The sequence below is a fragment of the Schistosoma mansoni genome, chromosome 4, assembly GCF_000237925.1.
Source record: "Schistosoma mansoni strain Puerto Rico chromosome 4, complete genome".
Classification (NCBI taxonomy): Eukaryota; Metazoa; Platyhelminthes; class Trematoda; order Strigeidida; family Schistosomatidae; genus Schistosoma; species Schistosoma mansoni.
Window position 1 is genome coordinate 23,649,527 of NC_031498.1, and position 15,170 is coordinate 23,664,696.

A 15,170-nucleotide genomic window follows, 5' to 3' on the forward strand; every position below is an offset into this window, starting at 1 on the left:
CGTTTTCCAAGATTTCTTAAATGGTATCGATGTCGTGAATGGAAGATACGTGTAGAGAATAGAACTATATTTCCAAATTTATGGAGAGTATTAAATTTAATTCATATTTTATTCTTAGGTTGTCATTGGTTTGCTGCATTTTATTATTTATTATCTAAATATGAAGGATTTAAAAATCCATGGGGTTATCAACCACATTATAATAATGAAAATGATACAATATCACGTATATATCTGAAATCATTTTATTGGGCTACATTAACATTAACAACAATTGGTGATCTTAGTGCACCAACAAGTAGTATAGAGTAAGTAAATTAAAAGTTTTCTTTTTCTTTTACTTGAATATAGAATGATTTGATTGATGAAATAAATCTAAAAAATAGTTATCACAATGGGATTTTGTAGAGATTATTAGTAATTGTATACAGTTGAAATCATGAGTTATTTCCTGAAGTTCTAGTGAGAAGCAGTAACCAGTGGAGTTCAATCACATCTGTTGGGAGATATCATTACACTGAAGACATTGATGAGTGGTTGCTTAACTTCGTGGATTGGTTGAAGTTAGACATTAACACCGTTGGATGCCGGTAATCTCAGTAGTCTATAGGTTGAGCGCTCGCGCACAAGACTGATACGTCCTGGGTTGGAATCTCGTTTGGCGAGAACGTGGATGCGCACTGCTGAGAAGTTTCACAATAGGATGAAACGGCCATCAAGTGCTTCCAGGTTTTCCATGGTGGTCTAGCTTCTTTTGACTCATGATTTCAACTATATTAAATTAAAAACTACTTACTATCTAATAGATGAACAATACACAGTAACATCTATTGATTGTCATGTGTTGTTCAAATTTTCACAATGGGAATCATTAATTATTATTATTATTTAAGTATTTTACTCATGACTCCGTTTTACTAGATAATGTAATTTTAATATCCTTAAAATAGGTGACAATCAGTTTATTGGTTTTAAGAATTGTTTAGTCTGTTGAAAAAATCATAAACTTCTTTACTGAGTTTTATTGATTATTTAAGGATTAATAGATTTTCAATATTCACATTAGATCTGTACTTGGATTAATTCAGGAACTTTAAAAGATTACTGGGTTAATTTGTGGTAACATTTCGAATAACAGCTTTGTATATTTAGTGAATTTATCTATAATTCAAGTTGTTTGAAAGTTCCTCAATACGCTTTCAATCTAATTCGTTTACCATTTAAACATTAAAATCATATACATCTGATTTTAAATCGTGGTTAAAAATAAAGTTTGATTCCAGTGGTTTTTTCAGCAAACTGATGAAGTTTAACTGATAATGGTTTTCTTCATAAAGAGAATTATTTATCTTTTATATCAGGGAAGGAAGAAATAGAAATCGTTTAAAGTATAGTTTCTATGACATCATGTTTCGTGAAAACGTTTACAGTTATCATCAAATACAAAAGACTGGTAGGTCCTGGGTTCGAATCTCGCAAGTGCGGGATCGTGGATGAGCACTGCTGAGGAGTCCCATAATAGGACGAAACGGCCGTTCAGTGCTTTCAGGTTTTCCACGGTGTTCTAGGCTCAATTGACTCATGATCTTAAATATAAAAATACAAAAGTGTTCTGTACTTGAACTTGTTTACAACATTTTAGGGAAAGTTAAATAATGTGAAAAGATATTTCTTTTTACTCAACTTTCCATAATGTGCTCTAGATTGGTATGTATATATATATATATATATATGCATTTTCTAATATCATAACAATAATATCATTCATTCGATAATGTACCACATAACAATATTGCAAATTTTCTTTAGTACTACACACTCCATTGGAGTCACCTACATTCATCTTAACATACCAAACGTTTCCTTTAGGGTGACTACTTTTTTGTAACAGCACTGTCTACTGTAGTAATTTCATTCTTTTCTCAAGCATCGTATTTGATTCAGTAGAGTTGTTTACAAATAATGTAATAATAAAACAGTGTTTTTTAGTTATTTTCTAAGTTGAAATCGTCCTATATTATTTCTCATGTATTTATTGCTGATATTTGTCCCTGTTTTTTTTAATCTTTACAACAAGCTGTTTAATTATAATTCAATCTATTAGTCTGATATGACTATGTTTAAATTCATTGATGAATTAATATCTTATTCAACTTCATTCCTGGATCAGTCCATGTTATTATTTCAAGAAATACCATTACATTTGTACTACTAATAATTAACATATTACCATTTGATTAAAATAACTCATTGTTATACCTTATGCGTTTGTAACCCAATTAATATACGACGTAACGATGCCGCCGATTAGAGAGCAGTGAATTATCTATTGGACCAATGACACAAAACCCATACGAGCAGTTCAGACTCCTTATTGGTAGTGCTTTACGCCTAGCCCAATCATTTAAGTCCAGAACACCAACAACATCCTCTGCGGTATGAATAGTTTATACCAAACACATTGGGTTTATATATCAAACAAACTGACCACATCGTAACATAAAATAGGAAATAACATTTGTACAAGATTTAGCCAAATGCGACTGTAAATGTGGGAGATAGTAATTAATAGACTTGGGATAAGTCACGAATGGTAAATCGTATAATAATAGTCTATAGGTCGAAATAAAGCTTATATTAAGAGGGACATGAATATGAATAGTATAGTCATTTAACAATTATACAATAGGAAATATACATATAAAGTTGAAATCATGAGTCAATTGAATCTAGATCATAATGGAAAACCTGGAAGCACTGGACGGCCGTCGCAAAATGAGAAGACAGAAGACAAGTAAGTAGGAATGTGTCAAATATAGTACAAAAATCTCATATATTTGTAGTTTTTGACTGAAAGTAAATCATCATTTCGGACAGCTATCAGGCACATAGAGGATCCTTCTTACTCATGCAATAGCGAAGATACACGTTGACATTTCAGAATGTTCCTCTAGCGGTGATTGGATGGAATGTCTTCAGCTCTTTCTGGGCTTCTTGAGGCTTCCTTGAGTTTGTCAACGAGCCATCCTTACATTAATAATGTTTAATCTTTATATAAAGTAGCATTGAAAAATGAGTCCTCGAAAAATCTATCCATTTATTTCTATCAAATGTTAACATAATGTTAACATAATAATAATAATAATTATTATTATTATTATCATTATGATTATACTGATATAGCCTATTGAATGAATCATTCATTGACAAAAATCATTATGTTTCATTTAAGATTATCATTTTATTATTCGTAATTTATCTTCTGATATTAACTAGTTAATTTTTAGAAAAAAAACAAACACTAAGAATAAGACAATGACCTCTTTAGCTTTGAATGTCTTAATCACCCTCTCTCTCTCTCTCTCTCTACCCCCCTCTCTCCCTCTCTTTCTCTATATATATTTTGTCACCATCTCAACAATTTATTTAATACTTCTTAATTGAATAACTCCAGCGATTAACTTTATGATGAATAGCGAAAATGTTCATTATCGAACAATCACACAAATAAACATCAAATACATCATGAAACTAATAATAATAATCAAAAGTGAAATGAAAACCATTTTTTATGAGTAGTATAATAAATTCAATTAACTAAATATAATTCAATACTCTTTTCAGTTTGATAGTTTCAACCATCTCACAATCTCTCATTAAGTATATAAATAAAAGGTGTAGACTAATGTTGGATTTTTTTTTCATTTATGTGGGTATCAATTAAATGGATTGTTATTGGAAAAACTAAGAATAGAATGTGTTAATAAATTGACATAGATACAAATAAGTTGATATTGGTTTATTGATTTGTTGATCAAACTTATGAAAACAAAAAGAGAAAAACCATTACTTAAAACATTGTTGTTTTGATGAAGTAGGATAGATTTGTGAAATTTTTGTTTTGTTTCAAGACTTGGATAAAGAAAGAGGATGCAGAACTTAATTGATTTCAGATAGTGATGTAGCGAATGAGAACCCGAGTGAGGACAATCGAATGTATTTGAAAACCATACAGTGAACAGTTAATTTGTAAACTATCAATCAATCGTCTCAATTTTGTCCATTCCTTCTGCAAATATGAGTCCATAGTCTCTGATTATTATTGTTCATGTATTTTCTTACCGCGTACGTTTTGTTTTGGTTCTTTCCTTATCAATCTTCTAGTGAAATATATTCTCTGCCTGACCATCGGCCCTATAGTACTAATGTGGATGTAAGCAACCCACACCACTGTACTTCATTTGATATCAGTTAATAATGAACTAATAATCCATGTGCTCATTTAAATCAGAAATATATATATGTATGAAAGAACGTATTCATTTACAATAAATAACAACCATGAAATCATTGTAAATTTGACGACATTGAATATATGTTTGATTCTGTTCACGTTTGCGTCTAAGAAATTTGTATCAAAGCTCAGCATAAGGAAATATGGCACTCTCCAGTTTCTGACACGGATATACATTTCTGTGTTCCATATTTCTTTTATTGGTATGATCAATATTAGATAAACAATTAATATCGAATTAAACCGGCGTTTAGGTGATTTTGTTTATCTACAGTACATCACTTATGTTTTTATTGAAAGTTTTTCAATGAATAAGCTTTAACAGCATACTATATTGTTTTCAAAGAAGCTTTTTTAAATCATTGTAGCATAACTGAAGTTCAGCGTTGTTTAACAATAAACAACTAAGACTATATCATAAATATTTGATATACAAATAAGTCCGCATTAGAAAAGCAAATCGTCAAACACTCAAATATTGTTTAATAGACTGTGGTTCCCTGAGCTAAATGGTCCAATCGTCGATCTATATTTGTCTTTGTAGACAATAACATCAGCATCAAATTTAAATAGAAGTGAACTATTTGAAAAGATTATATAGAACTATAAGGTCAATAATCAGGTCAATGAAAGGAAAGCAAAAAAAATATACAGACAATGATAAAACAAGCTTTTAGTCATATATGGAGATAATTGAAATAGCCAGCTTCTATCTTAAGTTTGTGTTAACGATATAGACTGGAAAAAACAATAAAAGGCAACATAACAAGAATCTAAAGCTCTAGATATAACATATACATTAATAGTTGAAAGCGTGAGTCAATCGAAGCTAGACCACCACGGAAAAACCTGGAAGCACTGGACGGCCGTTTCGTCTTATTTTGGGATTCCTCAGCGGTGCGCATCCACGAACTCGCCTCGTGAGATTCGAACTCTGGACCTATCAGTCTCGCGCCAGAGCACTTAACCGATAGACCACTGAGCCGGCACAATAGGACGAAACGGTCATCCAGTGCTTTCAGGTTTTCCCTGGTGGTCTAGCTTCAATTGACCCATGATTTCAACTATGAAAATACTAAATATCCACAAAAACCCCTTCTAATAATATATATTAATGTTACAGTCTTAAATTTACATATTTCGTTTCTAACATTTATTTTCTCTCTCTTTTTTTATTACGAATGAATAGTAACTAAATTTAATAATTATTTGACCTTATTTCATATTTATAAGGATAATAGATTAGTTAAGAAAAAAAAAAGTATCATAAATTTAAGAACAAAATGATTATGTATCATTCGAATAACAGAAAATAAACTAGCGGTTAGCAAAGATGGATAGTGACTAGCAGTGGAATTCAGGACGCACGTTTCGTCCTAATTACGGTTACATTTGGAATAATAGAATAAAGTGTAAGATTCTTTAAATTAGTAAATTACAAATGAACTTCTAGTACAGTTTTATACTTTTGTTTTGAAAATTGATTCAATTTACGCATATATTGTGTGATTTAATTTTATAAATGAACTGGAGTATAAATATATATTATATAAAGATAAGTTAGTATTGAATAATTCTTGTATTTGTTTATATCTGGAGCTTAGATTCTTATTATACCGGGTACTACTAGACTACTAGAATGATCGGACCTGCAACGTCGCAAGAGAGAAGCCAGAAGACTAGTAGGTAGGAATGTTATTCCCTAAAAACAATGTCAAATATAGTACAAAAATCTCATGTATTTATAGTTTTTGGGCTGAAAGTAAATCATTATTTCGGACGGACAATAGGCACATAGGGGGTTCTTCGTATTCATCCAATAGGGAAGCTACACGTTGACATTTTAGAATGTTCCTCTAGCGGAGATTGGATGGAATGTCTTCGGCTCTTTCTAGACCTCTAGAGGCTTCCTGTAGTTTGTCAACGAGCCATCCTTAGAGTATTAAGGTCAAGCTGGAAATTTATAAGTAAATGTTATACAGTTTTCAAAACATTTCTGTTTATTTTTTTGATTGAGATCATGAATCGATTGATGTTAAATCAACATTGAAAAACCTGGAAGCTGACTCAGTAGTCTAGATGTTTGAATCCTGTGAGAAAGATCGTGGATGTGCACTGTTGAGGAGTCATATAATAGGATGAAATGGCTGTCCAGTGCTTTCAAATTTTTAATAGTGGTCAAATATTAATCGATTTATGATGTCAGTCAAAAACCTAAAAATTTTCAAAAACTCATACTGATTTCTGTTGATTGCTGGAAAAGTGCCAACATCAAATACCAAGATATATGAATTTAAATGTAATTTATTCATTTCAGAAGTTTAACAGATTCTTAGGCCATTTATTTAATTATCATTCATTTAGGTCTAAACCAGTAACGATGTTATTATCTGATTTCGAAACCGTGTCAAGTTATAAAAAAATTGGACTTAATTGCTCCAATTTCTCGAAAACGTTTTCCATTTATTGATCATTTAAGTAAAAATTAAGAGTAGATTCCATTAGAAGCATTAAGTACAGTGTATAAACTAGCAGTGAAATGTCATTGGTGTGGTGTTCCAGCCATTGAAAGTTGTTAAAGCCTCACTAACTATAGATGATTAGCTTATCTTGATTAGATTCTGATTTCCGAGGCTCGCGAACCCACAATTTGGAGGTGATTTTGGCGCGCGGTCGTCGGACTAGAGGCAAATATACGTTTCATGAGCAGCCGTAAGACATACGTTTTCACTCATGTATCCCATAGGAAACATATAAGTATATTCGTGGTAATCACTCCCTTCAAACATATTTCCTACAATTGACTGTCTATTCGCATTACATGCATACCAGTGGTACGATGACTTTTGGCGATGAACGTCATGGCATACACATAAACATAGGTACTCTCTCAAGGAGGGTTGATGGTCACCTCTCTCTAACATTTGCTACCAATTTTTTTATATTATTTTTCCTGTCTGAAGTATTAGGGAGCTGATTTTACTATACATATGGGATACATTTGACTTTACGTTCCTTTCGAGAGTCTGGCGAGTACCTTTTGCATACACCTACCTACACAAATACAAAATGCAAGACTCATACAATTTAAAATACATAAGCATAAACATCGGGCAGCTTACCAAGATTTTTAAAGCCTCGAAGAGTGAATTTGGAGTAATCTAAATTCAGACTAGAAGAGGTAGATTAGTTCGATGTACGTCAGCCACCCAAATTAGCTAGTAAGGTTACTATCACTACCTAGCAGCAACAAAGTAGTAGCTTTAAATCGTATTCTACTGACATTTCAGTGGTGTTTTAGCACCTTACTTATATCTAACATCCATGCCTACTGAACAAGTAATTAAAGAATGACACTGGAAATCAAATTTTTATTCATTTGAAAGAATTATTACATATTATAGAATCCCAACAAAACTTGATCAGTAATGTGTGTTTAATTTAGAAAATTATTTGTTGAATACCTGACTACTTCCCTGTTTTACGTTATGCTTTCATATACAATGATTCTAGGCAAACATTGGTACATATTAACCTCTTGAACAGTAAATGGTTGACACCGTTATCATTAAAAATTATAGAAAAATATTTTTTATCACTGATTCATCACAAGGACCATGAATATGACGAAGTCATTATTTTTTTAATAATAATACTTTTGTGGAGTGGGTTACTTATATTGACATAAGTAGTATATTACGATGGCCGGAGATTGAATGTATTTCCGTACAAGATCGATAACGAAAGAATGGGAACGAAATGCAATTGGTATGAAAATGTATGAACAATGATATCAGAGACGATGTACAGATATTTGCACAAGAGAAAGTCTTGATTGAGACAATTGATTATTATTTTGCAAATTAACTGTTCACTGTATAGTTGTCCGATTTTATTGAGATGGTCTGTAATTTTCATGTCAAACACGTTCCATTGTCCTCACTCGTCTTCTTGTTCACTACACTTTGACTAAGAAAATAACATGATTTATTTGCTTCCCTTTTGTTTGGTATAAAATAGACTTTTTAACTTATCTCTGAAATAATGAACCACTTTGAAGTTTCATCTTTTTTTAAAAGTCTACTCTACTCCAAAGAGTATGATGTTTTTGATCAAACAAGCAAAATAGATTGAATCATATTTTGATAGTAGAGAATTTTTAATAGTTAGACAGCTTATATAACAATTAGATTCTATCACAAAGGGGTTTTTGTGTAGATTTTAGTAATTTTTTATAGTTAAGATCATGAGTCAACTTAAGCTAGACCAACAAAGAAAACCTGAAAGCACGGCCATGGGCCGTTTCGTCCTATTGTGGGACTCATCTGCAGTACACATCCACGATCCCGCCCTGCGAGATTCAAACCCAGGATCTACCATTCTCGCGTTAGATCTTATACGATAGACCACTGAGCTAGCATCCAGCGGTGTTAATGTCTAACCCCAACCAATCCACGAAATTGCGCGACCAACTTACCTGACACGGGATCGTGCATGCGCCCTGCTGGGGAGGCCCACAATAGGACGAAACGGCCGTGCGAGTGCTTCCATGTTTTATTTGTTGGTCTAGATTCAATTGACTCACGATCTTAACTATATAAAATAAGATTATAATTCATTTTTTGTATTTGTTGTTTGAATCTTCCTCTTGGTGTTTAGGAATGTAATTGATCAATCTCTTATGAGCATATATGTATCCTGTGCGAGTTGCCTCGATATTGCATTATGTCATAAGCGATGTGAGCAGAAATGCATTATGGCTAGTAGTTGAATCTAAGACAGGTGTTTCGTGCTGTTTAGGATGCATCAGCTAAATGTACTTGCATCCCAGAGTCATTGTTCACTCCAGGACTCAAAAAAAGTACCATTCGCTTCAAACGCCATCACATTATCTATGTAGCCAGATTTTAATCCGACGCATATATAGGCAAATATTCTAAAATAATTCAATCAATAAACGTTTATGTTTTCGATTTCTCATAAGCCTCAAAATTATTCATTTCTAAACATTTGAAATTTACCTTTGGGAAATCATGCAAACTAGTTGTTCATTGTATAAGAATCATTATCATATTGAAGGTTTGGTTGATAGCTCACCTATTGAATGAAATTTATCATAATTAATTTTTTACTAACAAGGGGTTGCGGAGATTATTGTGTTTTTGGTTGAGATCATGAACCGATTGATTCTAGACCACCATTGAAAACCTGGAAGGACTGGACAGCCGTTTCATCCTATTGTGGGACTCCTCAGTCATACTTTGATAGTGACCCAGTTGTTGGTAATTGCTTTAAAAATCGTATTGAGGTATCAACCATGTTTTTTTAGAAAAGTATGTGCAATTATTATCTTTGAGAAATTAGTCACTCATTTAAAATCTAGTACTCAATTGAACAAGAGGACAGGTGGGGGCAATCCATTGTATTTGAACACAAGTTTACAGAATCTCTTGATAAAATATGAGAATCATACACTGAATACTTCATTTTCAAATTTCCATCATTTGTCCTTTACATTCTGTATGACTCTTCCAGTGCAGAACTCTCTTCCACATTTTCTTCTAATGTCTTCAACTCCATCTTCTTAGCCTTCTGCTGTCAGGTTTTCCACTTCCATACGTACATACATACTATTTATGTCGACAGACATAAGTACCATATACCACGGTACTATCCAGTACACAGTATCATAATATGTGGAATAGAGATTTATTTATAAGCGTTTGAGTTATTTCATTGTCGTTATTTTCTGAAGTGAACTTTGATCAATATTTATTGGTAAGTGTGCTTTCTTCAAAGAAACGAATTTATATGGATCTATTTCAGCCAAAATGAACTTTCGTCAATAGAGAATTAACACCAATAAAAACATAGTTGAAAACATAAAAAACCGTTGTACCGGTTAAATAACTTAACGCTATATAGATTACGCAGTTCAATTGGATCATCTTTATGCTGTTTGAAGCTTTAGGTACTGAGTTTGAGTCCTAGCATAAACATCAACACTGAAACATGGATACATCTAACTAATGTTTATCAATAATTCTTATATTCTATTGATACCCTGAATAGTTTATTGTGTAATTTATTTACAGTTTTCAGGTATCTTTTAAAACTAGTAACTAAACGAATCATTATTCCATCAAAAAAGTTTTAGGAATTAATTGATCAATAGTGTATCGGTATGCAATATTTTTTGTTGTCGATTAAACAGTTATCCTTCTGTACTAAATTTATAAGAATGGATAATAAATTTGACAAGTTAATAATAGATATTTTGGCAAGAACTTCGCTTGACGATATATATATATATATATATATATATATATATATATATATAATGGAATTCACTAGCTATATGCTGTTAGTATTTCTTTTTTCTAGATATTAAGAACCTTTTTTTGGAATTGACCATGAGTACTCAGTTATAGTCACTTTCTATTATATCGTTTTTATAAGTAGATTCATACAAGATGTTGTTACATTATTTTATGGTATGTATCATACAAAAGATTATTCTTAGTAATGGCACAAGTATGTAGATTTCAAGTAATATTTAGTAATTTTAATAGTTGAGATCTTGAGTCGATGGAGGCTAAGCCATCATGAAGAACTTGGAAGCACTGGACGGCCGTTTCGTCCTATTGTGGGACTTCTCATTAGTGAGCATAAGAGATCAGTTCGAAAAAAGCAGTGTTTCTTTATTGCAAAATTATGTACATTGTGGAATGAAATTACATTACACGTCATCTTCTGCTCATACTGTATTCACTGGAAAAGATATATTCATTCGACTTTCTAGTAAACATACTTTTATCTAATTAGTTTATCCTTTTATTTTTAACCTAAATGTCAGAGGATTTTGATTTACCATACACCAGTTTATATGTATTGAACGAAGAAGTCAAATGAGAAGGCTAATTAAATAGTCAAAACAAAATTAGAGAATTTTTAAATTCACTTACTTGTTTGAATCTTCCCATTGATGTTAAGAACTGCAACCAGTCGGTCTCTTGTTGGCATATGTGCATACCGTGCGTATTGTCTCGATATAGCCTAAATTCACAAGCATTATAAGCGATGGCGTTTTAAACGAAAGGTACTGGGTTCGAGTCCCTGAGTGAACATCAACTCTGAGATGCATGTAAATCCAGCTGAATCATTACAAATAGGACGAAACGAGCGTCCTGTATTCCACTGCTTGCCACTATCCATCTTTGCCTAAAACTACAGAATTTTTTCATAAAATATGAAAACTATACATTGAATACTTCGTTTGCACATCTTCCATCAATTTTCTCCTATAAACTACAACGTTCCTTCATTTTTGTTGTTTTGAAAATCAAACTGTATTTACATTACTGTTCTCTTCAATTCGATCTGCTTAACTTTTTGTTACTAAGCGTTCCCATTCTGATTTGTGTTACATACTACTTATGTATATAAGTAACATACACCATATATATATATATATATATATATATATATATATATATATATATATTCATTCAGTATGAAATGACCAAACCAGTGAGAATCTCTTTTAAAAGCGATGAGATTACAACAACTGGAATCATGTAGGAATTTGAGTCTATTACAAGGCAAAAAATACTTTGTAGGACAACATGACTACATATCAGTTGATCTATTGAGTTAAGATTTTATTTAATGAAAATGTCTTTAGAATTAACGCCTCTGAATAAAATTTTCAAATGAAGTAGACATAGATACGTATGCAACAACTATAAGGACTTGATAAGCTTACCAGTATTCGAATCCCAAACCATCGTTCTTTAAAATAAATAACATTTATTGAAACTGATCATGATGTAAATTTGACCCATCAGCAAATATATAAAATTTGTTTTAAAAAAGTTTCATAGTTGAAATCATGAGTCAATAGAAGCTAGACCACCATGGAAAACCTTCAAAACATGGATACTGTTTGAAATATCCGAAATTATTATTATCATTATTATTATTATTATTAGCTTTATTCAATATTATATTTTTGGTACAATATAGAATTCTCAGCACAAAGTACTTCAACAAGTTTCCGTTTCTTACTTCTTTGTCCTTCCTGACGATAAATATTGAGTGATTGCCAGTTAGAACTTAGCAACCCAGTCAATCGACATCTGGATAATGTACATTCTTCTCGCTGCATATTGCCAGCAACCACGATATCTCTGATTAAGCCTTCTGTAACCTTTACAGCGAAAGGTCCTACACTTTTCAGAAACGCACCTGAATAGGTTGTGCGATTAATAGGCATAATGATGCATTAAAACAAACGAAATTAGATAACTTGTTGAAATATCTAGATGACAGGAACAGGTAGCCCAGATGTTTAAACAGGCCGCCATGTATACTGTTGTTTAGTAAATTAAACTAATATAAAGATCATTCTTTTAACTTTAAGATACTTCAAAAAGAAGTTATTCGTCTTTATACTAGTTTTGTTACCATGAGAACAAAACTATATGACTAATGAATTTCAATCATATAAAGAAGTAATCATCGATGTTAATAGCTAGTACTAGAACAATATCATAGAGCGTAAAGCGATAAATACTGTCATTTTTAATTGAAGATTTATATCATACTTTAGTATCAACTATTTCCTATTTTACATAAATAGTAGTAGTGTAGTGAAGGAGAACATAATTGTGAACAGCCGATTTAACTTATCACAAAATTACAGAGTTAGTTGGTAAAATAGAAAAACCATACTCCAATACTTCATTTGCAAAATGTTCATTAATTGTTTCAGACTCGATTGTTCCTGCATTTCCATACCAATTTTTTTTCTGTTCCCGCTTCTTTCTTCTCGATCTTCTCAACCTTGTTCTACCAGACATTCAGTTTCTAAATGTCATTATATACTACTTATGTCGATTAAAGTAGCACACTCCACAATAGTACTTCATCAACAATGAGATCATTGAAAAAATACCAAGCAATGAATGTTGGTGGTCCAGTACTTTTTAAAATCTCTGACAGAACTATTTTATCAGATGACGAAACGTAAAACCTAAAAGTAGGACAGTTAATTTAATATAATATTGGTCATAATATTCATCAACAATATCCGGACTAAATGAATTCATTCAGTCTGGATATTGTTGATAGGCAAGCAGTCTACAAACAACGTATGTATTTATTAAACTTGCATGAATAAACATAAATCAAGTATTGTTCACATGACATAGTCACTTTACTTAGGCTATCGGAAGTAAGATATATGACTAATCATTTCATAATTAACAAAGTAGCACATCTATGTAAGTGCGATAAGTACTAAAAATACCCTTTTTTTTAGTGCAAACATAGGTAACTTTCCAAATCTATCTAAGAGATATCATTTCCCAGCAAATTGTTTGAGCACACTGATATTTTTTATCATTAATATGATGTCAATACACAAATTTGTACGAAGTACTGTATTATTTAATTGAAATCATAAATCAATCAATGTTACAGAACCAATGAAAATCTGGAAGCACTGAATGGCTGTTTTGTCCTAGTATCAAATCCTCGTTAGTTCACATCATGATGTCACATGCGGGAATCGGACCTGGGACGTTCGGTCGCGCGCGAACTCAACCTCGATGACCCTGAGCCAATGTGTAACTTCAACCAACCCATGATACTGACCGAACATCTTCCATTGTTTTCGGTGGGCGACTGCTCCACACTCGTCATTAATATGTACATGATGTCTGGTTGGTGTTAGACATTAACACCCTTGTATCGCCACTCAGTGGTATCGAGAATCAGTGTTTGCCTGAAAGATCGAAGGAACTTGATTCAAGTTCCTCAAGTGATATCATGGTTACGCACTGCTGAGGAGTCTCATGCCAGGACGAAACACCCGTCCAGTGTTTCCAGGTTTACCAGAGTGGTCTAGCTTAAAAGCCAACTCATGAATTCAACCATTAAGTTACAATATAAGTAATCATGTATTATAAAAGATTTAATACTATACATAAACATTCTAACACTCAACCATGAAAAAGAATGGAACACTGAAACAAATAAATATAACTGACGTTTCTCTTCAAAATTAAATAAATAAATATATCATATACATTAACAATCAATCAAGTAATGATTTTCGAACCAATGAAATTTCATCTCTTCAATTACATTAGGAATAAGCTAATTGACAGCAATATTTAAGTTGTATAACATTTCGTTGTAAGCCAAAGTATCTTTATGGATTTTTCACATTTCTACTTTCAATATTCAAGAAAATTTCTAATTGTCTATATCCAAATATATAAATCATTTATATAATGATTGAAATTGTCCCAGTTATGGATATTTTTGTGTGTTTAACTACAAATAGACATAATTGAGTAACAGTTAAAGTTTAAGACTTGTCTTTAAACACTTAAATATTATCCTTCTCAAATGAAATCTTCTCTACAAATTTATTTGTGGATCAGTTGAAGTTAGACATTAACACCACTGGATGCTAACTCAGTGATCTAGAGATTAGGCGATCACGCGCGAGGCCGAAGTTCCTGGGTTCGAATCCCACGTGGGGGATCATGGATGCTAACGGTTGGTCAGTTTCATAGTAGGGTGAAACGGCCGTTCAATGTTTCCAGGTTTTCTAAGGTGGTCCAACATTGATCGATTCATGATCTCAATCAGAAGTTAATTATCATACGAGTGCCGTAAGAATTAATCTTTCGGATAAAGAAAAATTATAAATAAATGGTATTCTTATTTGTTTTTACACTTTGATATCATTGATCATTCATAATCTATTTACGAATTATACTGCAAAGTTTTACTGAAGTTTTTTTGTTTTGTTTTCTGGCGTTAAACCTACACACACTCATCATACATCAACCAAGTCACAGTT

At 32.0% G+C, this 15,170-nt stretch overlaps 1 protein-coding gene across 1 annotated transcript in view; it reads left to right on the top strand.

Moving 5' to 3' along the window:
* Smp_152480 (putative cyclic-nucleotide-gated cation channel) overlaps window positions 1–15,170 on the top strand; it is a gene marked incomplete at both ends in the record, with an annotated part of 61,859 nt that overhangs the window by 5,612 nt on the left and 41,077 nt on the right. Inside the window, one exon of the mRNA XM_018797256.1 lies at window positions 56–308. Coding sequence (XP_018652316.1) covers window positions 56–308 — 253 coding nt within the window. The remainder of the gene's footprint in view (window positions 1–55; window positions 309–15,170) is intronic.